Source organism: Dicentrarchus labrax, unplaced genomic scaffold (genome assembly GCF_905237075.1).
Source record: "Dicentrarchus labrax unplaced genomic scaffold, dlabrax2021, whole genome shotgun sequence".
NCBI classification, from domain to species: Eukaryota; Metazoa; Chordata; class Actinopteri; family Moronidae; genus Dicentrarchus; species Dicentrarchus labrax.
Window position 1 is genome coordinate 16,529,905 of NW_026136703.1, and position 27,497 is coordinate 16,557,401.

Consider the following 27,497-nt stretch of genomic DNA (forward strand, 5'->3'; position numbering starts at 1 on the left):
TTAAAAGGCATTTCATGCTTTAGGCATATGGTGGAGAGATGACAGAAGAGGAGGGGATAGCGTGACGGGGAGAGGATGACATGCAACAAGGTTGCAATTACATGCTCAGCACCTTAAACCACTTAAAAAGTATTTTTGGTTTTTTTTTTATTGCCTTTATGATAGAGACAGCTGAAGATAGACAGACAGGAAAGGGGGACAGAGAGAGGGGATGACACACAGCAAAGGGCCGCAGGTCGGATTCGAACCCTGGGCCGCTGCTGCAAGGACTCAGCCTCGGTACATGGGTCGCCAGCTCTACCCACTGAGCTAGCCGGGCGCCCTTGCCTTTTGCTTTTGTATGAAAATGAACGATAGATTATTTAAAATATGCCAACTCACAGTTAATGTCAAGTTCAGTAGTTAGACAACTGTTTTACCTGCCTGCCCTGTTAGCCACTGACAGTGACCCTTTCTTTCCAGTTGTTTTTTAACAGTTAGTAAAGGGTCAAAGTTGAGCTGAAACGTCCTTAAGCCTTATATTCAACCACTTGCGACACACTGCAACTTCACGTGAATTTCCTAAAACAGAATTTTCTTTTGTTATTCATTTACACAAGATTAGTTTTTTCCGTTTAAGTACTGTATGGTTGTAAGTAGTCCCGCTTTCTACTTTTTGATTTGTTGGACTGAAAAAGATTTCATCTTGATGTGATTGCTACACAATTCATGTTGCCTATTATTCTGTTCACAGACTCTGAATTTCAGATAAGAGCCTGACAAATTTCACATATAACCTTAATCTTATCATCCTTTGTACGGTGCCGCCTCCCTCCCCTTCTTTCTTCTTTTCCGTTCTCTATTTCTTTCTCCCTTTCTCTCTTGCGAAGATTAGGTGATAGTGAACAGCTATTGTTTTGGCGGGGGTCTTTGAGAGCGTTGTTTAAAGGCTGATGCAGCTCACTTGCTAGGGAGGAGATGCTCATTTCATCCATTTAAAGGCTAAAATGTTACACATCATGAATCCAATTTCTCTGCCTTTTTCTCTCTGAAGGCAGGGATTAAAGCTGAGCTGTCAGCTGGCACGCCAGATCTTAAGACAACCTGCGGATGTCTGTGATACAGCGCTCAGCTCAGCTCAGACAGTATCTAGAATCTCCCAGGCTTTTAATTTAGCATTAGGCTCAGTAAGCAAAATCACAAGCAGTTTCAATTAAATAGGTAACTCACTGCTGTGGGTTTAAATGAATCAACGTCTTCAAGGTGGGAAAAGGCCAATCATGATCGTTAAAAAGAATTAGTGAAAAAATGTGCTCTGGAAATAATTGCCATTGACTTCTATAAGGGTAGAAGTGAGAGCAGCATTGTCTGTAGAGTTCAGAAGGAGAATATGTTTTTTATCTGAAAGCTTTGCCTTTCGGTCCAACAAGTGACTTGAAGTGTTTTTTCTAAAGCAGAATCAAAGGGTTTTCCAGATTTTACTTGTTATTGTAAGATGTCTGTCTGCTATATTGTTAACTTGTATTGTGTCTGTACTGTGTAAAAGTTTTTAACATCAGTTTTTACTGGGGTTTTTTTCATATCTCGATAAAAAAACTAACTTTACTGTCCAAATGGCTCTTGGCCTCCTGGTAAACTTTTTATTCTTTGCTAATTTCAGCCCACTAAATGTCAACAAGGTTTTTAAAAAATGCTCTCCCTCATTACTGGACTCCTTGGTTTTAAAGTTCACTGAATTTAATTGGAGTTTTATAGGATAATACGAGGTAAAAGGCCCTTTTAAAGGAGAGCCATTCCTCTCAGTCTCTCTTAGGGAAGCTCCTCTCTCTCCAAAGTGCGGTCTTGCTGTCTCTGGCGGCAGACTAATGGCAGCTTCTAGTGAGCTTATTTGGGTTTAATGTGGCATAATGAGGTTAGGTAATTGGGTTTAGGTCAAGTTGTAAAACAGGTTCAGAGGAGACAGAGATGTGAAGATCATGTAAATGAGTGGTGTTAGATCGCTGAAGGCTCACACCGGTGGCTACTCAAAGACTTCTCAAAGCATGCATTGCACAAGTGCGAGCTCAGTCCACCTATCCTCATTTCCAAATGGTTTCAGTAACCTTAAGTCAGTCAGGAACATCAATTAAGAAAACACTCAAACAAGTGCTAAGTGGTCTTGGGAGAAATGCCTCCACATTAATGCCATCTTTGTATCATTTTATCATTCACTCCTGTCTTCCTAAATTTCCATCGTCCTCTCCCCTCCTTGTAAATATCAAATCATGTATCATATATTATTTAAGAGCAGGGAAGTTAATGAACATATTAAAAAAGGCGGCATCCCCTCAGCAATTTGGAGCCAATTATTAAAATTTGTTAAAAGGCATGACTAATTAAAGAGGATATTTAAATGGGATTGAATTTTAATGCTTTTTTTTTTTTCTCCTCCTTATTACCTTTGTGGCAGGGTTAAGATGAGAGGATGTTGAGATTAGATATTCTCACACTAATTAAGACCACAGATCCCCTGGGAAGAGAATAAGGGCCTGCTCATTCTCTCCCTCCACACTCCCTCCCTCCGCTGTGGCCCCTCAGTCTCTCCCCCGTAGTGCTGGACCACCGGGGCCCGGAGGAGAGACACAGCTGGGATTAAGATGAACCCGGGATGGGATGCGACGTCCCTCTGCCACGTCTCCTCTCCCTTTCCTCCTGTCTCCCATCCATTGCTCCCCATGGGGCCCACGGCTGACACGTTAACCTTTGAGGTTGTCAGGCCATGAGAGAGGAGAGATTCTCACATTACGATTAACTTTGTTCCTTTAATTAAACACATGAACGTGCCGATGAACAGGACCACGTGATGCCTCGAAATAGAGGAGCTATATTAGACTTTCTGAGAAATGATTAGGGACAATTCAGCAAAAAAAAAAAATTCTTGCAATGGCACTACTGTCACAACTACACGTCACTCCGTATAGGTCATCAGCAACTTGTTAATGATTATGTCAATCAATTAATAGGCAGCCACAGAAAATAGAAATGGAAAATGTTGGCGAATAAGGCAAGCCTTCTCCGGTGACCATTAAGATGTAATTGTTTGGTTCCAGAGACTTTGCCCTCATATTTTTAGATAACAATCGGGTATTTTACACTAAACATAGTGGCATAGTAGCACATAACTACGTGGTTTGAAATTTCCTAAAATTACGCATTTTACATTCACGTCCTGTTTGTGTTTTACTGTTCTATTCTTTGTAGAACGCACCTGGCACTCAGGGCTTTTGTCGGAACAGGGAAAAATGTACAGTAGGAAGATGTTGCCTTTGCTTTATTTGTGAAAGGAGTTGTTTACAGGGTGAGAGTAAGTTCAGCGTGGTGCCATCAGGAACACGCATCTGAAAGACAAAATTGGAGAAAACCTTTCAACACTTAACAAGCTGAGTAAAGTGTTTTTTAGTGCACCCTTTTATTCCTACCAATATGTACATAATGCTCGAATAGGACTGATCCAAATGGATCATTTGTGTGACGCCATGGTCTAGATTTGGATATCTTTATTATTTTATTAAAAGGGCAGGAAGTCTGCTCGCTTGGTTGTTTTTACTTGTTTTTGTCTGGGGAGTGAGGGTGCAGTAGCCTTGTATTTTAGGAGTGCGCCACCACTTTGTTTTCATACAATGCTCTCCTCCAACCTTCTTTCCCCTCCTTCTTTTCTCTCCCATGCCTGTGAGTCACTTCCATGCACCATTTCAGGGGAAGGGGAGGGAAAAGGCAAATAAACAAGATCTCTTTCCAGAGTTTATATTCTCAAAGGGAACTAGATGAGGGGGTGGCGGGCGAGGGGGCGTGGGGGGTCTGCGGCCAGCAATTGAAAACTGTTGCCCTTACCCGGAGAGATCTGTGTACACTACTTGCAAAGTCAAACAAATAGATCCAGGGTGCAGGTTTACGTGTGTGTTTGTGCGACTGCCCGTAAACCTCCCTGCCTGTCATCTTCAATCACTGTTTTCTGTTCCTGATCAGACCTCTCTCTCTCTCTCTCTCTCTCTCTCTCTCTCTTTCCATACGTGTGTCTGTGTGAAATGGTGTTTGTGTGTGTGTATTTCTCTCTTTGTGTATTGCTGTGTGACCGTTCGTATGTCCCTGTGTGCCTTTCCCACGTGGGTGCCAGGCCTGGATCCAGAGAAGCACTTAGGGAAACCTCTGGCTGACATGGAGCCCTATCTGAAACAGGTCACATACTGGTAGATTCTCTGCCACCCCATTTACTCTCTTGACTGCATTACTTCCATGTATTTATACATGTACATCATCAACAACTTAATACTAGAGTGAAATAAAAAAAAAAATGTAACCCTAACTTTTAGTTTTAGAATTATTGTATTCTCAGTGCTCTGCTTTCAGTGATTTATTTATTATGAGAAAATATCCCAATCATATTCTTGTACAATTGCTTCTTTTTATCACAACGTTAACATTGTTTTTGGTATTTGTCTTATAAATTGCTGTCAAAATAATATACTTCTAAACTGAACGTGGAGTAATGTAAGACTTTTACAGTATTTTTAAATTTTTACTTTTAGAGTATTATTTCAAGTTGCATTGTGTAATAAATCTAGTCTATAAATAAGGTAAATAGTGTGTTCAAATGATATAAAGGAGTTTGAAAGCATTTTAATATGGTGTTTTATTTTCACTGATTAGCTCTCCCAGAAGTATGGAGTTCATATTTGTGGAGAAGGAGGTGAATATGAAACCTTCACCCTTGATTGCCCCCTCTTCAAAAAGAAGATAGTTATGTGAGTTAAAATACATAAATTCTTTGTCTTTTTTTTTTGTCTGCTACTGTATATGAAAGTTTTTTTTTTTTTACTTGTGGGTGTGCAGTGATGCAACAGAGACAGTGATCCACTCAGCAGATGCCTTCGCTCCAGTTGGCTACCTGCGCTTCACCGAGATACACACCGAGAGCAAAGACAGCGTGAGTCAAACTCCTGAAGGAATCCATGAACTTGTTTTACAAATAAGATCAATGCTGTTCAATGCCGAATCAATCATCGTACAACAAAAGTTTGAGTCTCTTTGGGGGCTGATTACTTTAAACCCACTCTGAGGGCAAAACAAATACAAGAACAAAACCTTTTGGTGTCTGATAACTTTGTCGAGCAGAAGAAAAACACAGCACTGCAGGGCAGGGTTCAGATCGACCTCCAGAGGGCCTCCCTCTCTCTCTCACTCACACACATTCTTGCTCTCGGTCTCTCCCTTCATCCCTTGCTCTCTCTCCTCTAGCCCCACATGGCCTACTTTGACGTCTGCAATATTCACTGCAGCCTGAAACTAGGCCCAGCTTAATAAACATGTCTGCTCACATTAAGGCGCTTTGCATTCAGGTAGCTGGCTAAACGGACATGGGCGGGGGTTGCAGGGAGGCATAAGAACTGGCTTTTGGTATATTAGAAGGGAACAGGAATTTCGCAGACAAGAAGGGTGACACTTTCGAAACATTTTACTTTCTCTGCAAGAACAAACAATTCTATAATCCTTACATTATTGTCAAAGCTTCTGTGATGGAGACTCTGACCTCTTTTTATGTGTACTTTTAATTGCTCTGGTTCAAATTGTCTGGTTTAATAAGACACCTACTAGCTGATGAGTGGCCCTGCCGACAGGAAGTGCTGCTTGCATGCCGTTATATTTGTTGCAGCGAGTAAAGAGTATAAGGGTCACACCGCGGGAAGCTACTCGCCTGTAGCTCGACATGTCTTCAGGGTAAAGCATGCTATTTGCACGTGTGTTTCTTTGCACATCACACGACAATGTGTACATTTGATTTTGCGTTTGTTTTTTGTGCAAGAGGGTGTGTGTCTGTGTTTGTAGCCTTGCGTGTGTGTGTGTGTGTGTGTGTGTGTGTGTGTGTGTGTGTGTGTGTGTGTGTGTGTGTGTGTGTGTGTGTGTGTGTGTGTGTGTGTGTCTGCATGTTGGGTGGGGGCTGGGACTGTTATGGACAGAAAACATACCCCCATCCCACAACCTCCGTGACCCTGCAGCCTCACTCCCTACAGCTATATATTTTTTCGCTCCCTACACCAACACTCCCACCCCCATCACACGAACACACAGACACACGCCCACACGCTCCCACAGCCCCTGTAGCCCCCCCTAGGTTGCTGGGGGAAGAGCAGGGAGATCCAGGGCCTGCAAGGGGAGGGGAGGAGCGGGGGGGCAACCAGGGGAGAACCTGCCCTGGTTCAGCCTTCTGAAGCTCTTCTCGTCAGGGTGACAGATCTGCGGTGACACCAGCACTAGAGGAAACTGCACCGAGCTCAGGGGGTGGGGATGGACCACCATCATTTGCCCTCCGTTAATGCTAGTCAAGCTATTTTTCATGCTGGCCAGGAGAGAGGGGCTGAAGTATAATTAATTTGATTATCATATGGCCAAATGCAGTTGACAGCAGATGAGGGGGGTGAATGAGTGTTGGGCAGGGCGAGGGGGGCGTTGAGGAAATATGAAATATGTATTTAAATGTGTGACACCCCAGCAGGATTTGGCAGATAATATGTATGCCTTAGAGAATGGTAATGATTTGTTATTTAAAAAAGTAGCCGAGTGTAGAGGCAAAGTATAAGCAAACAAAAGAAAAAAAAATACTGGTGAAATCCAAAACATGTCTCACCCATCCAGTCATGAGTTTTGACTGACAGCCAGCATGATTGAATCTACAGTATCAGAAAACACCACTCCCCATTCCCCTGAACCACGAATATGTTAGCATGTTGTTTCATATTCATTCACCTTGAAGTTATGTGTGTCTGGGCCCTTGTCATGAAAGACTGACACACACAGCCCGCTTAGTGGGGTATTTGAAAAAGGCTGGCTAATTATACAGCATTTTGTCTGTCTTTGCAAAAGGCTCAGCACTCTTTGGTGGGCGTTTGGCCTGATGTATTCCCTGTGGTGCTTTATTGCAGGATGTGGTGGCGAGAGCTTTGCCCCATGGTAGTTGTCCTTGCCAGAGCGCCATTGACAAGATGACTGAGGAGGTGGAATATGCTGATCAAGCTGAAGACAACCAGCAAGAATTTACATCAAATTGTGACCTTAGTTGTCAGCAGGGCCACGGTGAGATTCATTTATGGTGAAACATGCACATGCTGACATGCATGCTTGAGTGTGTATTTATGTGTGTGTGTGTGTGTCAGATGATATCTGTGTGTTGTGTATGCTCCCTGAATCTGTGTCATGCGGCCAGCATCATGATGCTAGTATTTCTGAATGATTGTTTGACAAGCGCTGTCATTTCAGCAGTGAATTGTGACAGTCTCTGAATTAATTTTTCCTTTGACATAAACCACCTCTGCATGAATTACCTCTCACACAGCATATGTCCTGGTTATAAATAAAGAAAAAAATAAATGACATGCTTATTTTGTATGTTCTAAAAGTCTCAATCAAGAATTATAATCCTTGGACCAACCATTTGTATGTACTGCTACTGCTCTTCATCTTCATGTTGCTGTATCTCTTCACTGTAGATCTCCCTCCATCCTGCTCACCAAGAAGCTCCAGAGGCTATCAGTGGATGTCTGGCATCAACGGCCTTCAGAGCCAAGAACCCGGGATCCAGGGCCAGACATGGGCAGCTTTCACACAGCTGCAAAGTAAGGGAAAGTGTGATGTAGGCAAAGTACTGAGCAAGATAGCGAACACTCGAAGAACATTTTGTGGACATGCTTTTAAATATCTTTATATTAAAGAAAAACACAAGGGGTATACTTGAAAATTCCTTTTTGCTTCTGGGAAATCACTGAAGCAAAAGGCACACAGAACGACACTCACAAGTAAACTAACCTTTAACAATGTTATCTTTTGATATGATCAAGGGAAGATAATACAGAATTCCTATGTCCAGGAGTGATTTAAGCAGCTCAGTAAAACAGATTCTGTGAAGCCCAAAAAATTCAATGGAGAGAAACATATGGGGAAAACTTCTTTGTCCCTTGGGTGTCTTTCTTTCTCCTTGCTGTGTTTGCTAAAGACACACGAGGAGGTGTGGCAGAGCTTGAAAAGTCGTTCCTTATTCAAAAGTGCTTGTCAACCCAGCAGGCAAAACCCTGTGTGTCAGAGACTCCGTCCGTCACAACAATGGTGTAGTGAGTTGGCCACCAAACAAGGACAAGCACTTCAAATTAACCAAGCCCTTTTAAAACACACACGCACAGTGCAGTCATGTTGGGTGGGTTATCGTTTTTGCCCTGCAGAAGTTTGAAAGTGCACGCTTTTACAGTGTATCTGAGTCTCTTTTTTTTTTCTCTTTCTCTTTATGATGGAGAAAGAGGAGCGAAAGATGAAAAGCATATTTAATGTTTATCGTGGTGCTCGGCTGAACAGCCTTCACAGTGCAGAGACAATATTAAACAAGTTAATATTTAATGAACAACCTCTTTGTATGAGGGCGAAGTAGTCTGAGACGCTAGTGTTGGCAAAGGAAAAACAAACTTGAAGCTCTTTCAAATGATTGTAGGGAGAAAGGCTTTGCTTTGAGCCCTTGTGCCTGCGTTTGCATCCAAAGCCTACGATGTGCACATATACTGTGTAAAACCGCTCTTTATAGAAGGGGACAAACACCATTACCACTTTAAAGCAGTTTCAATAGATTTCAGTGTCATAAAAAATCATCAGAACTACCCACCTCTTGACTACACCAGTGATAGCATTAAAACGACTGAACATGCTGACTATAGGGTAGGTAAAGCACAGCTGTAAGGCTGACACTTACACAAGCAAATGCCTGTACACTGACTTAGACTCCATGAGTATTTGTTCACTGGCTGTTGCAGTGGTAACAGATACAACTCCTCAAAAGGAGGAAAACAAACAAGAAAAAGAGTACTGAGGTAAACCAAAAACATGAATCTCAAAGAGCCAATTGCATGAAATTGGTGATCAGTTACAAAAATATGCTGACGCCAAATGCAGCATTTCCTTTTAGTCACAAACATACCATTTTGCCTTTGTAAACACAGCAAATTTGTATTTTATTTGGTGTATATTGCTTTTTTATTTGGAGTGTACTGCTTCTCTGCCAGATTTGTTATATGTAATATACTACAGCAGTTACCAAATATGCATAAGTTGGCTTAGCCAAGATGGAGCAAGGTCAGGTTACTAAAGTTTACGATATGCTACATGACAGTGATTTACAGTATAATGTGTTTCATGTGTTCAGGTGAGTTGGACAGCAGAGGCTGGAAGATGAAGGACATTATCCTCGTCCACCTGTATGTGAAGTGCATGGAAGACTTTGTTCCACTCAACACAGTCTATAAGAAACACTTTGGCATGAACCCTCCAGCCAGGTAAAGCAAACACACATACCTGTTGTTTTTCTTCTCAGGAATCTTTACATGGTTTAAACTCTATAGCATTTAGCATTTATTCTCAATTTGAGTTATCAACGTAGCATTCATTCTATGTTTCCCCACTTTTCCTTGCAGGGTGTGTGTCCAGGCTCCTCTACCTGCCGGTCAGCTGCTGCAGATGGACTGCCTGCTCCATGACTGGACCGAGCCCCTTGAGGAAGGTTGCTTCCACCAGAGGGAAGCCCTGCATGTCCAGAGCCTGTCCCACTGGGCCCCAGCAAACATCGGGCCCTACAGCCAGGCCCTCAGGGTAAGACTCTAATGTCCATAACAGAGGGTGTTGCTGGTTGTGGGTAAGAGTGTTGGCAGTTTAAGTTTTGTGGTGGCCACAAAGGTAAGTATGTCGTTCTGTTGATAGACTAATCAATTATTCAGATAATCATTTCAGCATTACTGTTTGCTTTACAGGCTGTCGTCTCATTTACATTTTTTCAGTTTATTTATTATTTTTAGTCATCATTTTCTGTTCATTTCGACCTTGTTCTTCACATAACTTATTTGACTACTGATTGCAAATGATAATGAAAACCACTGAATCCCTTGATCCCCATGTTAGGGGCCAAGCCAAAAACAAGGAATGTTATTTTCTTTTGTGTCAGTGTTGGCAAAGTATCACTTGAGGACAGTAAGTCATGGATTAATGGAAGAATACCAAGGATTCATCTGATGAATGATGAATCTTGCCGGTGATTCATATGATTCTTTTTTGTGCTTGACTCTTACAAAGCAATTGAAGTGTCTCAAATTACGTGATTACTTTGAGTGCCTCTCTGTTGTCTCTGTTTATGTATAGATGCATGTGTGCAGATGATTGTGATTATTGCTTTGTGTGATAGTTTGTTCTCATTACTACTTTTATGTATACATGTAAATATGTATCCCTATTGTAGTGGGCAGTGTGTATCCATTTTTGCACTTGTTTGTAAAGCTACGGATCAAACTTCTTTCATATTGTTTCAAACCCAAAAAGAATGTCAAATTCAAAGGCAGAGCAGAGGAAGTGTGGGCCGTGGTTGCACGGTTGGCTTGGTGTTTTGTTTACCCAGTGTGTATTATATGGGATTACACTTGTCAAGGTACTGTCAACAAGGATAGTGTCCATCTCCTCCACACTGTCCTTGATCCTGCAGCCAAATCCGTCTATGAGTGAGAACATGTGTGGATTAGCCATTCGTTTAGAGCTTGACGGCATATCTCACCAGTGTGTCACTGAAGCTCAGAGGATCTTGTGCAGCTTGGATTCCTGAGATGTAACCTACAGAGTCAGGTTTGCTTTTAACATGCCAACAGTGTTTGATTTCCTCAATGGAGTCTCATTGAGACATGAAATTGAAGTCAGCTGTGGGCATGTGCTATTGCCTTTGGAAAAACCATCTAATCTCTCATTCCTCTAATGATCATTCATATCCAAAGCAATTTGAGAAAACAATGAGAGGAGTTTGCTTGTTCAGAGCTGTGCACTGCGCTTCACACGACCCCTGCGTCGTCTCTCCATGTGTCTGCTCCTCCTCCACGCTACAATGACTTAATTTGATCAAAAATGTATTAACAACTCTTCAGTACAGCTAAAGATTTTTACATATTGATACAATTACCCCCTTGCTGTGAGCAAGCATGCGGTGCCACCCCTCCTCTCACCACTACTACGTTGACTCCATCTTAATGACAATTTTCCTTGGTGACTGTTGCTGTGTGACACCATGGCGACAGGGCTCTGGCAACAACAGAGACAGAAAAGCTGCTGCCTAAGACCGAATAACCTGGAGCCCTACACATATACTGTTGAAAAGAATTACTAATTAAAAGAAGGATCCAGCTATACAAGGGGGTTGGAAGGGGGGAGGGAGGTGAACTTTAAATGATTAAAGGATGAATCTGTGATCTTAATTATGTCCAGAGAATGTAATCAGTTTTGTGCAGCAGAGGTGTTTTTGAAGGGGCAATGGCTTAATGAAAGTAATAGAAAGCAAATGACTGTAGCTTTTGACAAAGCGTAGTGATGCTAACCATTTGAATGTGCTGTAGTCAAATAGGACTATAAACTGACCCATGTCCAGCTCTATTGGGACCAGTGTATTCTTTTGACAAGTGTCCAGTGGTTTGAGAGACAGCACATGGCTACTGACAGAACATGGCAGAACTCTGGCCCTGCAGGATTTGATTACAGCTGGTCTCCACAGCGAAGGGTGGTACTGGTGGAGGTATAGAGGAACGGCATTAGGGATTGGCATGTGATGGATGCTGGACCTTCAAACTCCATCCATCTCTTCATCTATCTGCCTGGCTTGTCATGTCTCTCAGCGTCAGCTCTCGGGAACAGCAAGCTGACTGAATGTCGACTTGGCCTGGCAAGCTGACAGATTCAGATCTGTCTTGATTTAAAGAATTAGTTAACCTTTATGATGTCAAAGCTGGGGGCCTCTTGGTGTATTGTATGTTAATGTATGATATGACGGTAGTTTAGGTAAAAGCCGCAAGCTATGAAGAGAAAAGCAGTGATTTTTTAAATTTACGCTTTGTTTTTACATTGTTTCCTTTTGTTCCGTACGTGATTGACATATGTTTACAGGTTGAATTCCCCATAATATGTATTACTTGCAGTGTAATAATCTTTTGTGAGCGCGGTGGTATCAAAGTTCTTGCCACTAATTGTTTTGTTTTGCTGTCTTTTTTTTATCAGAGATCTAATGCAATTTGTTTTAGCACAATTTGCATAATCTAATTAAGATATAAGAAATGTCACTCTTTTATATCAATCAATTCATTAAAAACAAACGATGCTCTCAGACATCCAGTTTTTGCTGCAAAATATCAAAACAAATTCTCTCATTACAACAAAAGCTTAGTAATGGCATGCTTTTAAAAGAAATCAAAGTTATTACTGCATTTTCTGTCAGTTCTTTCTTAGGAGGAGCTTTTAAACAATTCTATTGCATTAACATAATAGCAGGAAAAAAGAGCACGGGTCTCTTTCTTAAGCCAGCAATGTTCCACATTTTTACACAGAAATCCATTTGTACTAATAACAGACGATTACGCTTATGAGTTGCCAGATGGAAAAAATTGACCTATCATTCACTAAAGTCAGAGTTAACAACAGGAGTCTCAAACTGCAGGATTTTTTCCACATCTATTTAGATTAATGCTGCCTGTTCCATCACAATCCCTTTGGAGCCATATTTACAGAGGCAAACACAAAAGCCAAACCAGGTCTGAATAGAAAGTCTATCAGTTGAATGGCTGTTAAACATCTCCTCTTTCCTGTTAAGGTAAGTGGCTCACCCCTGGGATATTTGCTAGGAAATTATACTCACTGATCAGATTCTGCGGGGTGTGTTTTGGGAGCTGACTGCACTAGCCTCAGGTTGCTGGTGAACACTAACCCCTTGCTTCATTCCCCTAATTGTGAGTGACAGTCAATATTGTGGAAGACCGTCTTGCACAAGCCTGCGATAGGATTTGCATTGGATTTTGAAAATTGTCAAAGTGGACTGTGAGGCATCAGGAGGGAAGTGGATCTGACGTTGCCAATTAGCATCAAAGGGAGGAGTGTACTGCGGAGGATGGTAGAATTTGAATAATCTTCTTACAGGAGTCTCAATGTCTAAAAACAATGAGTTAAACTTTGTCTGACCCTCTTGATGAAAAGTTCAGAGGTTAGACTGAGTCATAGTTAGGCTGGGCCACCCATGTAGACTAAAACTACAGCATAGAAAGAAGGGGATTTTGTTTATTTCAGCCAACAACATAGTATATAGAGTATGTTTTATATATTAGATTGCTTTAAGGACACTTTAAGATAATTGACAGTACAGACTGATAGGAAACATGAGATTGAAATTAAATGTGACAAGATCTCCAAACTAAAGTGAACATAGAGTGGTTTGTGGTTACGTGGTATGCATCTGAGACTACTGGGTCATGAGAGCACCCCATAAAATATATGTTTTAACGTATCATTCTCCATCTGTGTATTAAAAGATACATCAAGATATGTCACTGTGTTTTCCATTAGAAATGTAGCAGAAGAACAAATAGTACATGATTAGTTTCTGAAGATAGCAGCCCTGCTTTATTGCTTCATGGTGAACAATCAAAGGGTTGACAGCTAAATATGAGCTAGTGTGGTGAGTGAGAAAGCAAAGATTTTAGTGATGAATAGCAGAAATTAAGCTAAGTGCTTTAGTTTTATGGTTTGTTGTTCTCACCCAGAATGTTTCACTACTGTAAAAGAGCCAACATGCACAATTCAGCACCCCCCCCCACCCCCTTCCACACACACACACACACACACACACACACACACACACACACACACACACCATTACATCAAACATACCCCCACCTCAAACTTCCTTAGCCTACATCTAGAGAATACATCTACCTCAATTACCACAGAAGAGTAATTAGCCAAAAAACAGTGTGTGTGCGTGCATCTGCGTTCGGGGAGGTATTCATGCAGCACGAACAGATTAATTAGGACATTTAACTTCATTTCTAATATAACAAAATTAATCCCATAAAATATGAGGGATCTCGGAGGAGGTGCCTGTCAGCATCTGACGCCTCTCCCCTGTTTGCCATAATCTATTAAAACCTTGCTTTTATCTCACCTCTCCCCTGTCATACTTTATGGATTTTTTCATAAACACAGCCCATACTTCATAAATGTCTCAATTTTCTAGTCTATTAACATTACTTCAAAAGCGCTTGATAAAAGAGGAGGGCATGCGTGAAATAATGCACCAATAATACGAAGTGCTGGAGGCTAGAACAGTAGGGGCGGCTCTCTGGCATGCACACTCAGACAATGCAAGGGATGTTATCAACTTTAATAAAAGAACAAATGATCACTTTTGACCAAGGAGGAGGGGAGATGAGGCAGAGAGGCAGGGGTGGGGCCAGGAGGGGAACAGTTGTCGAGTAATTGAGTCGATGAAAAATGAGGTCTTGAAGGCTCAGCGGTTTGAGCAATTGTGTGATTGAAGGCTACTCAAAACTACAGCGTTCTTCAGTACATGTAGTTACTTGCCCCTCTTTGCAGCGGAGGATGTTAACATAGATTTGTTTTTTCTTTTCATTTCACTGAAGGCACAAGTAGAATGGGCTTGCTGTTTTCTCTCTTGAATGCCTGAGTTATGTGCAATGAGCTGAACCTTTTGTCTGGAGAGAGTCAGAAAGGTCTTGACTGACAGTCGGGCTTCACCTCACAGCCTTTCCCCTAGCGAGCATCGATTCAGTTCCTGTCTCTGTACATCACCCGAGTCTGTCTCTGTAGGCTTTTCTCATCCTACCCAAACACTGGGGTCAACTGTCTTCACTTGAACTGGACACACACAAAACACACTGATCAAACCCAGTAAGACCTTACTGCAATGGCATGTCGAGCTGTATGCCCCGAGGCCAGGTCTTACAAAGACACACACAGACACGCATATACACCTGTGTGCTCTTTGTGATAGGCCCTGGCTGTATGACAAGGTAAACTGGTTCGGTCATTAAAATGAGTCACGGGTGACTCACTGTAACACACTCTAGAATGACAGGGCAGGTATACAGCGTTCAAATTGCATTTAGTGACATGCAAATAAAGATGTATGCAAAGGCAAACAAAATGGGCAATTGAGCGTACACACATTATCTTAAACCATCAGTACCTAAACATTTGGTGCAGGTCTCTATACCCACAACATGTATGCATACTCTTTAGCACTGTCTTGCATGCACAAATGGGGACTTCCTTCCCCCTCCTCTAGTACAGCGGCACATCCCAAGATGTATATCTGCATTGACACAGTCATAGCTCTGTTCTTGGATGTGGGTTGATTACTTGTGCCTCTAAATGTGTACACGTGTATGTCAAAGGTCAAATCGAACCACCTTTTTAATCTGTTTTTAATCTGATGAGGGGGCAGTTTTATGGGAAGTGGTTGACGGCAGAGGAGGTAATTATGTTCCTCCCAACCCCAACCCACGTGCCCTACGTCCCCCCTTTCTCTCCTGCTGTGACTGTGTAGAGGCTGACCAGCCATGGCAGTGGTCATTTTCAGGAGTCAGTGCGTTCTTTGCTACATTATTCCGCTGCTGCTGTTGCTGCTGCAGCACCACGTGGGGACAGGCTGGTATCAGCTTGTACCAGGCGAGGACAGGGGAAGGACTGGATCTGTCACAGTGCATCGACTCTCAGGCGGCCACGTACGCCGGCGCTGTGCCTCTGCCCCGGCCCTTGCCACACTCCCACTCATTAATGGGCCCGGCCCTGACAACTGATCCTAATTGCCTTTGAACAGCTCTTCATGTATTATTGGTGCCTGACTGCCTTGGTTCATGTCAACAAGCCATGGGAAGCAGGCACAGGATAGCCACAGCCATTGTCCCCATTCCTCTTTTACATACTAAATGATGTGGAGATACACATACACTAGATATGCATAGACTGTAAATATATATATATGTATCATATGTGTATGTGTACGTGTACGTATAGGTACCACTTTACCATTCTTAATCACCCTGGAAGCCTCAAGAGACACAGACCTCTGGTGTCTCTAGTAGTGAATGATCAGCATCCTAATAATACAAGTCTTTCACCTTTGCAGATTTGCAAATTACTTGACTGCTTTCTGTGTAAAGAGCATTATGTAATTATTTTGTGGCTGCAGTATATGAATCCAATATATTAAAACATTTAATGGAATCTAGATGAATGTAATCAGTTGTGATGTATGAATATGATTTTATTTGATAAATGGTAAACTCAGATTTTTTTCATTTGGGAGAACCACGTGCTACAGGAGTGTGTGTGTGTGTGTGTGTGTGTGTGTGTGCGTGTGTGCTTCACACTTTGTCACTGCGGATGAGCAGTGGAGGGGTGAATGGTTCAGAGACATCAAGAAGGCATCTGAAAAGCGTCATGTAAAGATCCCACCACCACAGATATCTGCCAAGACACTCGAGCTATTACAATTGCAATCACAAACACTCAGTCAAAACACATCATTATTTGTAGTCCCATGTGTGAATTATTACCCCATATCCAACTATTTACTTCCCATTTTACCCTTCTATTTGAATACGGAAAAAGGAGAGGTGGGGTGGCTTGGCTTTTTATTTGTGGAATGAAATAACTGAATACCAACTGCATAGATAAAAAGCATAGCGGCGTGTCCTGTCCACTCCCATCACTGTCTGAGAGAGGAGAGACGTATGACCATCCCATTACTATGGTAACTAGCCACTATATTCAGAGCTGCCCGGGTGTGTTTCTTCCCCCTGCAGTGACGAGAGGGCATAGCTGACAGGGCCTACACACACACACACACACACACATACATACACACAGATAAGGAAGGTCTGGAAGATGCTCCTTGTGAAATATACACATGTGTGGCAAATACAGGCAGAACAATACAGGGCCCAGTTCCCACACATACTAATGTGGTGACATACAGACACTAATGGGGAGCAACGTTAGGGAGAAATGTATCCCTCTACCTCTTTTACTCATACCCAAAATCTTTTATCCAACACAATAGACACAGGACCATTTGATGAATCTAGCAGTGAGAGAATGTATTTAAATGAAGCCAAATAGAACAATGAAAAAAAAAGCCATTATGCTTTAAAGATTTTGATGTGTCAGCCAAACGTAATTGAATAAAAGTGTTTTGTTAGCAAAACCGTGATTGATATGTTACCAATAAGCACTAATTGTCACCAACCCAGACTGAGTGGCTACTGCAGCAGATTCACCTGCTGACTGCTTTACAGCACAGTAGTGCTGCAGTTTGTGTATTTTAGGAAACTGCTATTATAGATTAGATAGCTCTAGATACTATGCTCTCCGGTCTCTCCTCCATGTTTATGGAATTCTATAAGTCGCACACGCCCCTGGTTAGAAATGATTATTCGCCCATGTGCAACAGTGTGCTAGATTTTTTTAGCAGTGCTACAGATGACTCAGAGAAGAGTTAGTGTTTACATTCCGTTTACTTTTGGCCACTTGCTTAATCATAAATTTCACACAGAGCAATTCTTCTGAGTATTAACTTTGAACCCGGGTCATTCATTTTTCAAATGCCATTGTCATCAAAGCATGCTTTGCTGAGGTAAAAACTGCTGCAGATGAATAATATACAATCTCCTGTTTTTTCTGCGGACATATCAGCATGTTCACTTTTAATATATATTTATTATTGATATTATGGATTTATTATGTAAGGGGATGTTAGGCCCCGAGAGTCTAGGTAATGTAATGAAGTAGAGATGCTCAGGGTAAGAGTTCATTCAATATAATATAGAGTACACAATATTTTTCACATGTCAAAATTTATTGAGTTGAATTTGATGCTCTGACACAAATGTTAATATTTGCTCTATTTTTCAGTTGGGATTCAGGACATTTTGAGCACAATGTATTTTATCAGTTTGCCAGACTGAGAATATTATTATCTCTAGTGCACATTTACTGTAAAATATCGTTTTTGAACCAATTTAAGTATAGACATGGATTTTTTTAGAAGGAAAATCTTTCTTTTTAGATTCAAGTTTAATTAAATTTTTTTGCTGTTAATATTTGTATAGACACCTTACAGCTTCATTGGATTTTCAATATTTGATGATTAAAAAATATAGTTCTATATATCAGAGAGATAGAAAAGAATTTTAGTATTTTTTTCCAACATTTTTCCTTTGTCCATATTCCTGCATTTCACTTGTGGAATTTGAGGCTTATTTATGAGAACATTTTGACTTTGCCAAAAAAAAAGAGGGAAAAAAAAGAAGAAAATCCGAGAGGACTTCGATGCTGTCTAGCCTGCCCGTCCACAGATTGAGTGGACTTTGTATGAACAGCATTGTTGATACCCAAGCTGCCTTTTTAATGCAGCCATACTGCCATCTGTTGAGATGAGAAGGGACTACATCTCTTTTTGCTCTCCTCTGCATTTTCTGCACCGTCTTGTTCACTCTGTCTTTCATTTTTTGACCGTCTGTTATTCATCTTTTGTTTGTGAATACTGAACTACATGTTGTGTCCATTACAAGCAGCGGAGTGGCAACAGTGCCCGGAAGAGTGTTTATGTGTTTGTGTTTAAAAGGATGTTTTGGATGCGGACGGAGGGGACTTTTTCTCTCTGGACCAGCACCTTCGTGACACTGGGGCGCAGGCTGATTTGTTTTCGACATCCACACTGTCTCATGCAGAATAGACATTTCACATTGTGGTCCTATCCTTCATTTCACACACACACTCAGACACACACTCACTGACTTACTTAACTTCGCCGCCACTGACAGTCACACTTTAATGGTTATGCCACTTTGTGTTGACATAATTCTTCTGTGCCCAGGTTAAGTTAATGCTCCCGTTACCAGCCAGACGAAGAGATGCAGCATCAAAAAGAGGAAAAATATGAAAAGACAGACGAGACGAGGTGGTCACAGCTGGGAAGGGAGAAAGAACGGGGGTTGAGGGTTGCAGTTTCAGCATCATTCAATCAGACAACATGCCCCTCAGCTGAAACAGCGAGACCCTCCCCGATTCTCTCGAATTAGGGAGATTAGCAGGAAAGCGCATAATGCAGGATGATGGAATTTGTCATAATTTGCATTGTCCTGGAAAGATTCGGTTTGATAGAGCGATGCATGGAGGGGCTTGTCATGTCCCACGGGCAGGTCATAGAGGAAGCTTGGCAGAAATGATTTTTGCGATATGTGCATCAGTCGTAAAAGCCTCACAACCAATTTGTCAAAAAATGTGAGGTCGGGGCAGTTGAAGGCAGCAAGGCATTTTGCCTAACGCAATGAAAAACCATGCCCCTCCATCACTCTTCATCCACAGCCCAGCTCTGGTGTGGCACAGTAATCCACAACAGCAGACAATTTTATTACATCAGCTTTGAGAATTTGTTGTTTTATTTGATCTTATTTGTTTATAAAATCATTATTGCAAGAAGAATTTTACACAAGAACCAAAAAAACAAAACCACAACATTTTTTTTTTATGATGGTGTAAAGATTTATTTATTTGTTTATTCATGCCCGTTGGCATTCAGATGTGTCTCCCTGTGCATCCAGCAGTCAGACTCCTCTGACCTTGGTTATAGTACTGAGCGGCAGCTCCTGACCAACATAAAGTTGACCAGAGCTGACATGACAGTGTTACTCTTCCACACGGTTCAGTGTCTATGGAGTGGGCATGTTGAGGGCAGACATCCAGGCACAACAGAAAAATACACATAAGCTTAGAGAAGGTGGGGGTTGGGGAAAGGCCAGTGTCCCTGGCTCAGACTGACCACACATTGCCTCAACAATGGCTCATTATAGTTGTGTAATTTTTAGCATTCTTCTAAATTTGTCATCGGAAAAACCTTGTGTTTTCAGCATATGCTTATGGTTTGTTTTCTGAAGAGAGAATGCATTCAGAAATGCCCTATACTTGCCTTTCTTTGTGCACTTCATACAGCTATTTATGTCGCCGTTTAAGTAACACTGATTTTGTGTGACAGTTGAGCATACAGGGGTTAGGCTCAAACTGGAGCACAAACAGGAAACAAAAAATAGAGATAGTGGGGAAAAAAAGAGGAGAGAATAAAAAAGGCAAATATCTCCCTCCCCCTTCCTATGAAGCCTTATATGAGAAGGCTAACATGGGGAGAGATTCTGTAGAAGGAAGAACGGTTGTGGTTCTCCTGAAAGGTTTGTATTTGTAGAAATGAGGTGTCAGAAGAGGCAGGATTTCCTCAGGGCGCAGCACAACATGAGCCCATCTCTTATCATTTCCCACTCCCAGACGTGATCTGCTTTGAATGCACTAATGCCGAAAGAGCCCCACAGACTTGAAGCCTGTTCGAGATGAAATCACAGCACACATCCCTGACAAACTGCCATCCACCACACAAGGATTAAACAGTCGTTGCATATCAAATCCCCGCCAAAAAGCAGAAATAATATATGCACTTAAATACATTGAACAAAACTTCAACCTCAGTTTTTTGATCCCCACATTTTGAACTATTTTGAGCTATTTGCCAACCCTAAAATATTCAAGAAAAGGAGAAAATTAATAAAGTGAAAAAAAGAGTCGAGACAGAAATTTGGAAATTTGTCACATATATTAAGAATGTTCCATAAAGGATTAAAAGTGATTCTAAGAGTGTCCCATTTACACTAAATTATAATTTATATATCAAATTAAGTTTTAGATGGAACATATAATGTAAATGCAGCAGCCTAGTGCAATGCTTTAATATTTTGTCTATATGTACTATAAACATAAACGCATACAACTTACAAAAATATTATTTTAAAAAGTTTTATCTATGAGTTGGAAAAACTTGCCCTCATGCTCTGAAGATGCACTCATTCACCCTTAGTCGATGGTGCAGCTGTAAACAGCACTCAAAAGATGTAGTAACATCTCCATGAAAGCCCTATCACAAATATGAATTACATTTTGCATTTAATTACCCATCCTGTAGCTTATACTGTCATTACCCTTTTAGTTTGGTTACATGTGTCCTTGCATAAGGGAAAAGTTACACCATATTAATCTAACCTATTTTACACATTTTGTATTATCATTTTCCTAGTTAAATTATGCATGAGGTCTCAATGGGGAGAAATGTGACCATTAGCATATCTGATAGGAGCGGTGGAGCAGTTTTCCACCTCTCTCTGTCCTTGGAACCAGGCAGAAAAACCTGACTGTTCGTCAATACCAGGTCATTTTATCCCGGCCAGCCCAGTTCATCTATACCATTCCAAAGCTCTGCTAATGACACTCGGAGACGTCTTCAACACGATGGGGGCCCACAGGGCTCCAACACCAATGTGAATATAGTCTAGCACTGTCTGGTCATCTCTGGAAGCTCTTTGACAAAAACTGCAATTAGAAACACCTCAGACACACCAGCCTGAAACGAGACACCGCTAAGGGTTGGAAGCGGACACAGCCAGGCGCTTCCTGAGTACATTTACATATATGTTACTGTCTGCAGCTCACAGGGAAGGAGAGAGAGAGAGAGAATGTCTTTGGGGATAGTGACCTTTTGACATGTCATTGAGTTTATTAGAAAAATGATGGTGTTGTAACCATTAAATAAAGGTTGATATAGCATGAGCAAAAGCAGCTTAGTTAGTAATACTAAACAGGAAAGAGAAAGTGTTGTTGTGATCACTTTAGTTGTTGACCTGACTGGGAGCTTGTTTGTCCATTCGTACTGTTAAAGCTGGTTGATTATTATTTTTTTGTTGTGTCTACACTGTGCATGCGCATAACTTTTTCATCATCTTGAATTCTTTAGTAAACATCCTCAAATATTGAAAATTAGATTCTGCTCTTACATTTATTGTGATATCAATTTAGTCCAGATTGCTCACCCATAGGTTACTGCATGTTTTCTCTGATGGAAAAAACTGATGACAATAACAAATATTATAAATTTATGCTCCAAAAGGCAAAACCTCAAATTTCTAGACTCCTCTAAAGTTATGACAGCAAATATCAAATAATACCACCATGAACATGTAGTATTGATTCAGTGTCCCTTTTCTCTGTGGGCCATTTAGACTGCTAAGGCTAGCATTTGAAAAATACTTACCTTGTTATAGAAAGTTTAATGTCATATGCAATTGTTTGACCCTTATGAATATTAAAGGATCCCATCTCTGGCCTATTAAAAATGCATGTGGCATTGTGGTTGTTGATCACGTTTAGAACGCCCATGCAAATTGGACTGTCTTCCCTGTCAAGGCATAAGATGAATAATGTAGTTGTGTTGTATATTCAGGGACACACCATTGACAGTCAATTAACAAGTTTGATTGGTGTGTGAACTCATTCTTTTGAACTGTTAATTTTATGTAAATAGTATTCGCTCTCCCTTCTCCACTGTCTCTCCCCCATCCAGGTTCACCACAGAAAGATGTGCCCCCACTACCACAAACCCCCAAATCCCCAATTCCACCTCCCACTAAGAGTAACCAGAGCGGGATTCTTAATAATTGATCATCACACACCTGCTTGGTAGAAGCTATGGGAGTCTGCCTTTAACAGTCAAGGGGCCCCATGCTAGCCCCTTTTGATATTCAAATAGACAAATGGCAACCAGCCTTTATGAATTCAAAATGGAGCAAGCTCTTTTCACGGGGACAAGCTTGTTAAGAAATTCTGGCCACCCGTCCAACCTGATGGAGCCCTTCTTTGTTGGAGACGATATGATGGCATTTGATGGCTCGTAAATGGAATGCCAATGACAATTTGTTGTTGATGTGTGGGAATCTGGCTTTTATGTGAGGCAGACATAGTAATGCAGGCACTCGGGCAGAGCGTGCTTGCAGGTAAATGATCTGGTGATTGATCCAACTGGTTGAAAGCAGCGAGGGCCTTATCTCCCCCTCACTCACTCACGCCCACCGTCCCTCCGTCTCTTGTCTCCCGCACCGTCCCAGTAATTTGGAGCAGCGGAGATGGAAGCTGAAGATTCATCAAAGTTGACAAGTGAACCCAGGAGCTGGGGGATCATGACAAACCCATCTGATTATGGAAATAGCCACGACCATGTCCGCCCTCTAGCTAAACAGTTGTGCGGCTAGCATCTTGTTCTGCTAGTATCCCATGAAAGACATACATTTCGATGAGGGGGAAATATTCCGTTTGCAGTTTTTGTCCTTTGAACAAGCTGCATCATGGCTTATCTGTTAAGGCTTTATCCAACTGAACCAAGTAAAGAAAACAAAGTACTTGTTTGAAATGAGAGGAAGTTTGGATGAGAGGATGCTAAGTTTAAAGTAATACCTTTGGTCCATGCTCACCCTGGTTATCTCGCTGTAAAACATGATACCCCTGGCTGTGTCTTTACAAATCAGTAAAGGACCTTGTCTAAGGCCATTTATCAATTGATTCAGGCCTTCTTGATCTTCCCTGGAGATGTGCATATGCTCCAGGGTCCCTGCAAAGGCCAGTAATTATCAACATGTTACCAACAGCTATTTGCATTGACCAGCAGCTAGTGTCCTGCAATAATGCCATCCAAGCTCAAACACTGGTGAGCTACAGGGTCTCTAAAGGCCTGACCTCCTTAATGCCACTCCTCATCCCTACTCATCTCTCTGCATTAAACAGATAGATTATTTTCAGGTTCCATTATACAAGAAGCTTAATTCTAACAGAGGTATTTAGCAGAGAATTGAGCTTATTATCACATGGTTAATTGTGCTTATAAATAACAGTGGTGCTACGGAGATACATTGGCAGGTTTCTCACAGAATAGCTGCTTGTGAAATGAGAATTGTTGGTGATAAGATGCTGAAAAATGGCAGAGGTTGAACTTGTTAATTAATACAGTGCTCCTCAAACATACACTTATAATTAATGTTAATTTGATAATAGCACCTCGCTGATGAATATGAATACTTGTTTTTGTTTTTTTATAAAACTCGTTTTTTTGACTTTGATGACTTTGTTTTCTGGTTGAATGGAAACCATGTGCCCAAGTTGATAATTATCCAATTAAATATTCTTATTTCTTAATTTAGGAGTTAACACACATTCCATTGGCGCCAGAAGTTTTGTAATCTGCTGAAATTAAATGACTAAATGATCCAGTCTTGATAATGCACTGTATTAAATCTTTGCAACCTCATCAGTAACCGCTTTCACTACAAAGGCAAAGTTTTTCGACAATCAATGCTGGGTTTCGAGATGAAAAATATCTTGAAATATACATACGAATATCAACAAACGTATTTATTTATTTAAACTGATATTTATGACTCAGATTCACCTTCTTTGGCCTAGAGGGATACATCTTTGTCTTAGCAATAAGTTTATTTTATTTTTTTGTTCTGTCCTTTTGATCACTACCAAACAATACCCTACTGGAGCAAGTCTCTAAAAGGCTGTAATTAAGTTAAGTGTTGATTAGTAGAGACATGTAAGCCCTTAGCCTGTGTGTTTTTATGAAAGTGTGATATCAATAAGATCAAGCATTGGACTCTAGGGTGCCAATACCACACCAAAACTGCAGCCCTTGCTTGTTTTTAGCCACACTAGTGGCGAGGCTGTACGGATAGCAACATTGGTCTGTCTTCGGTCGATCCAACTTATGACTGAATTACTAACTACTGGAAATTTTGTAAAGACATTCATGGTTTCCAGACAATGTATCCTACTGACTTTTCCTGTTTCACATTTGTGGGTTTGAGTGAAATACCGCAACAACTATTGGATGGATTGACATGAAATGTGGTAAAGACATTCTTATTCCCCTCAGGATGAAGTGTAATAACTTTGGTGATCCCTTAACATGACAAAAATAATGACATTCCCATCAGTAGCTGTGTTCAGTGCTAATTATACCTACTACACATCAGCATGTCAACATTGTTATTCTGTGCATGTTAGCATACTGACATTCAAATATAGCTCCACCACTGTGCCAAAGTACAGCCTCACAGAGCTGCTAGTTTTGACTCTTAATCTTGCAGGTTTTACCATAATAAAACCAACATTGCTGTGTTTTTCTTGTATGCTCTTTTCTCCAGGTCGATCAGTCAGTTTTCTGTGCTGGCCAAATCGCTTTGGTCCCCTGTACCATGCAGCTGGTCAAGGCTGGCACCAGGACGCAGGCCCATTTGTCCTTCAGCTATGCGAAGAAGGTTCTGGAGGCGGTGATCAGTAGCCTGACTCTAGTTCATGTGGTCCAGGCCCACTGCTACACTACAAGACACCAAGATATCCCCATCATCAGAGCTGTCTGGGAGAGCATGCTGAGGGCTGAAGAGGAAGAAAAGGTCAGCCACTATGGAGTGAGATTTTTGTTTATGAAATATATACTAGTGGTTAAGAAGAAGAGCCATGACTGGCTGTTTTATTATACATGCAGAGGAAATATTGATCATACTTATAATACGATACTACTTCCGCATAGTACGAACACATATTTAATGGATTAAAAGACAGTGGGATGATGAATAGATGAATAAGTAAAAGAAGAGAAACTTGATATGTTATCCAAGTTTTTCAGAGAGGCCTTTCAGAATTGTATTTTATAGTTGAGAAATAAGGGAAAGTTCCTCGCCCCTCTCTGCCCCCGGAGAGCCAAGCCGCTGCGACTGATATTTACCAGTGAGTGCGCTCATGAAAAGTTGATGATGTGGGAAACGCTGGTGTCTTTGATAATGTGGAGCTTGGCACAGAAGCAGATGTCTTCCTCAGAGCTTCCCTAATCCTTTGCCCCCACACACCATTTTGGAGCTCCGTTCAACTCTCAGAGCAGCTTATCCCCCTCTCCACCCCTCTTTCCTGCCACCTCCCTCCATCCCTCCCTCCATTCCACCGCCCCTGCTTACAACCCCTGCTCCATACGTCTAATAGGGGCACCAGTCTCCCCTGGCAGCCCTTCTCCTCCCACAGTAATCTGCCTAGCCATGGGAATTGGACCTAAGGGAGAGAGGCAGGAGCCCACCTCAAACATGTGGCTCTGCTCAGTGGTGAACAGTGTTAAAGGATAGAGAGAGGACGTCAACTTTGTGTCAATTCCACAAAAGTGTAGTAGTATACAAAATTGTAAATGTGTCAGCTCATCTCAGTCAAGAGCTGGTGTCTGTTTGTCTATTTGACATATTATGCCTTATTGTAACTCACAGTGGGATAGAAATCTTGAGAGCGCTGACAGTGTACCTTCAATTTAGCATGCTGATCTGCTCCTTCAGTTAACAAGGCTAAGCAAGGGCAAACCTTTGGGACTTGGCAAGACTAGGCTCGTGTCAGAGGTCACTGAAGATGGACAACACCGTCCATCTGTTGTGCTTCCATGCGGTACGGCAGAACAATCAAAAATATTCATTTAGCTGGCCCAGGGTTGCCACCAGGAGACCATGTTTTATTTTCAACTGTTTGCAAAATTAAGTGTGTCTAATTGACAGTTCCATCTGTAAACCGGTGAGTTCTACCCTTAAGAATAGACCCATCTTAGGTGGTGGGTTACTAACCTGACCTCACGCTCTTTCTTTGCCTGTGAGGCAGATCACCTTGGTGTGACTTCCCTGCGTGGTCCTCACACTTTCCCCTCTCTTTCACTTCAAATGCAGACGTATTAAAGTGCAGCAAAAGATAGGGAGCGGCTGTGGTGGTGGGGGGGCTACTGTTTCATCTTAAACTTGGTGAAAACGTCTCTCCCTGGGGTGGGGATTATACAAAACACTGGTGCTCGTTTGAACTGACTGTAATTAGAATGTTTGTCTCAGGTCAAACCCCGATAACACAACTCCCAAAGAAATAACTCCACCCGTTGGCATTGACCAAAAGTGCCTTGCTTCACTTATAGGCAGCTTTATGAGGTGATATCTTTAAACAACAAACAATTAATTAGTTAGTAAACCTAATTTATACAGCCCTTTTCAAAACATAAGCTATGAAGTGTTTTACAGAAAGAGGTTAAAAAAGGAAACAGAAAATAAGACAGATAAGAATATGTTTATACATACCAACCAAAAAAATCTAATTATGCTAAGCAATTATGTCATATTTTTCTGCATCTATTATGTGTAATCTAATGTACTTGAGTGTTTAATTTTGGCATTCTGATTCATGAAACTGAGCTGAAAACTATTTTTTATTTATTTTAAAATGAAGACTAAAAATAAAATAGGAAAGTTAAATACTTGATCTTAAACTGTCATTGAGAAAAAAAGTAATTAAATATGCCTTACTTAGTAAATTTTTAAGCAATTAAATTGCCACTGGTTCTTGTCCTTTTTCCCCATAAAGAAATCTGTTCTTTATAGTGCATCCCGATCACTATGAGAACAACATCTAATATGTGGTTAAGTTATGGATGCCGATTTGAATCCAGTTGTCAAATGTTGGATTATGTAGCTTTAGTTTTATATAAAAGGATATACATGGTATTCTTGGTGTATTTTCAGACAACAGACCTGTGAAGTGAAATGATAGAAACAGCAGTGCCTAGCATGTCTGTTAAGTCACAGGGCCGTGTTGTTGTTGTGCGCTGATAATTTCTCTAATCAGGTGGATGAAGAAGCTTGCAGGGTTAATTGGGAGCATACCGGAGTCGCTACAAGTGTGAAATTGTATTTACGGTGCAT

At 41.3% G+C, this 27,497-nt stretch overlaps 1 protein-coding gene across 1 annotated transcript in view; it reads left to right on the top strand.

Annotated features, from left to right (window-relative positions):
• Positions 1–27,497, top strand: part of dph6 (diphthamine biosynthesis 6) — a 56,900-nt gene that overhangs the window by 20,054 nt on the left and 9,349 nt on the right. The window contains exons 6-13 of the mRNA XM_051387302.1: positions 4,133–4,194; positions 4,666–4,760; positions 4,849–4,942; positions 6,936–7,086; positions 7,500–7,625; positions 9,194–9,323; positions 9,462–9,636; positions 24,933–25,181. Coding sequence (XP_051243262.1) covers positions 4,133–4,194; positions 4,666–4,760; positions 4,849–4,942; positions 6,936–7,086; positions 7,500–7,625; positions 9,194–9,323; positions 9,462–9,636; positions 24,933–25,181 — 1,082 coding nt within the window. The remainder of the gene's footprint in view (positions 1–4,132; positions 4,195–4,665; positions 4,761–4,848; positions 4,943–6,935; positions 7,087–7,499; positions 7,626–9,193; positions 9,324–9,461; positions 9,637–24,932; positions 25,182–27,497) is intronic.